The 2,101-nt window shown below is 51.4% G+C and overlaps 1 protein-coding gene across 1 annotated transcript in view; it reads right to left on the bottom strand.

The window, feature by feature from the left end:
- PTPRF (protein tyrosine phosphatase receptor type F) overlaps nt 1–2,101 on the bottom strand; it is an 86,966-nt gene that overhangs the window by 27,293 nt on the left and 57,572 nt on the right. The window contains exon 9 of the mRNA XM_007953048.2: nt 1,450–1,594. Coding sequence (XP_007951239.1) covers nt 1,450–1,594 — 145 coding nt within the window. The remainder of the gene's footprint in view (nt 1–1,449; nt 1,595–2,101) is intronic.

The following is a 2,101-nucleotide window of genomic DNA, read 5'->3' as shown; positions in this document are numbered from 1 at the left end:
ACTTGACTGCTAATCAGAAGGCTGGTGGTTCAAACCCACCAGCCACTCCTTGGAAGGAAGATGGGCAATCTACTTCTATGGTGATACTGCCTCAGAAACCCAAGGAGGGGTCACTATGAGTCGAACTGACTTGATGGCAGTGAGCCTGTTTTTTTTGTGTGTGTGTGTGGGGGGAATTAAAAGTTCACTTGGGTAATTGTATGTTTAAGGTCTGTCTGTTCCTCTAGATTGTAGGATTCCCATAGGCAGCGGCCTTGTTGTCTGTTCATGCTGTTGGCCCTGCTTCGTGCAAGGGGCCTGGTGCCCAAAAGGAGTACAGTGTGTCCTTGTCGAATGAATAAGTGAACGCAGAGGCGCACAAAGCCTTGTGACATCGTAGCACATTCACACACAGTCCAGTGTCACAGAAGACTTCACAGACAGAGCCATGCTTAATGGTCATTACATGTGGTCACTGTCTTACTCACATGATTACATGCTGGCACACACAGCCACAGCCACAGCCATGTCATCAGACACAGCCTCACAGACAGTGCCCCACTGTGGCTGCATGGTCACAAGCACATCAGCCAGCTCATGTCTGTGATCTCAATTTCACCTACAGCTACAGAGTGACACCCACGGTCCCACAGATGAGACCCACAGCCACAGTCCCATAGACCAAGATTCATAGACATGGTCTTATGGTCAGGCCACTGTGTCACCATCCTGAGGCATCCTGATGACAGTCTTACAGACATTATCACATGTAATCAACAGACTCACGGACTTACGCATACAAGTGCTGATGCCCAGGCAGGTGGTCAGATATGGTCACACATGGTTGCACAGGCAGTGCCCACACCTAGTCACACATCAGGGTCTTACACATGCAGGACTATAAGAACACTCAAGACCACAGAGTTGTCTGCCTTGTAGACAGCCACATATGTACTAAAGTGGCCACACACAGGCCTGGAGGCCTGTGAGCACATTCTCAGACTAGGACCTGTGTGCAGCTGACTTGGCATGGTTATGTGGCTTACACGTAATTCTCATGGTGGGGGTATGAGGTGGGGAACATGGGTAATGAGGAGGGAAGACAGCTGCCAAAGCAGGTCTGGGACATGACGAGTGATGTGGTACTACCACTGAGGATGGCCCTCTCACAGGGAGATGGAGGAAGGGGAGTGAATCACAGACACAGAACTTACCTGAACAGGTGTGGGGATATGGGTGGGAGGGAGGGGCAGAAGCCCGGGCAGAGAGCAGGGAGTAGTGAGGGCAGCAGCCTCCTGGACAGACTGGAGGACACTTACCTCTCCCTCTCTCAGGGTCCAGACCCAGAGCCCAGACCAGAGTCCAGTTCAGGGCCTAGCAGACCTGACCATCCACCTGGTCAAGGTGGGGAAAAGGTGTGTGCGTGTCCCATCCCAGCTGCAATAGACAGTGGCTTCGGGAGACACTTACTAGACTGTGCTGTGCGGGCCTCCATGGTAGGGGTGAAGACACCCACGCCCATATCTGAGCGAGCAGCCAGCTGGAAGCAGTACAATGTGTTGGGCTTCAGGTCCTCTACGGTGTAGGAGGAGGTAGGGTCGAAGGTCACCTTGTGCTGGAAGAACAGGGAGGACTCACTGATTCTGACCTCAAAAATCACTTAGAGGTCATTTCCCAATATGGACTATACCCTGAGCCCTGACCATGTGTCCCCACTGTGGTCCCAGGACTGGCTCCAGGGCTCTGACCACACTACGTGGTTACACGGACCACACAAAGAACTCAGAAGCCCCACCCACACCAAAGAGCCTCAAAGACAGTGGCCCACTGTGGTGGTACGGTCACAAGCAGGTCAGCCAGCTCATGTCTGTGATCTCAATCTCACCTACAGTTGCAGAGTAACACCCACGGTCCCATAAATGAGACCCATCACCACGGTCCCACAGACCAAGATTCATAGACACGGTCTTATGGTCAGGCCACAGGGTCACTCACAGAGACAAAGTCACTGTGACATTTCTTAAGGGGCTGCTCTGGCTTTTTAAAATTTTGGTGAAAATACACATAACATAATGTATACTCATTCAACAATTTCTACGTAGCCTAGCTTTTTTTTTTTTTT

Source organism: Orycteropus afer, unplaced genomic scaffold (assembly GCF_000298275.1).
Source record: "Orycteropus afer afer isolate SDZICR_OR568_19922 unplaced genomic scaffold, OryAfe1.0 scaffold00370, whole genome shotgun sequence".
NCBI classification, from domain to species: domain Eukaryota; kingdom Metazoa; phylum Chordata; class Mammalia; order Tubulidentata; family Orycteropodidae; genus Orycteropus; species Orycteropus afer.
The sequence above is the reverse complement of the archived record's forward strand: the minus strand, read 5'-3'. Positions and strand labels throughout refer to the sequence as shown.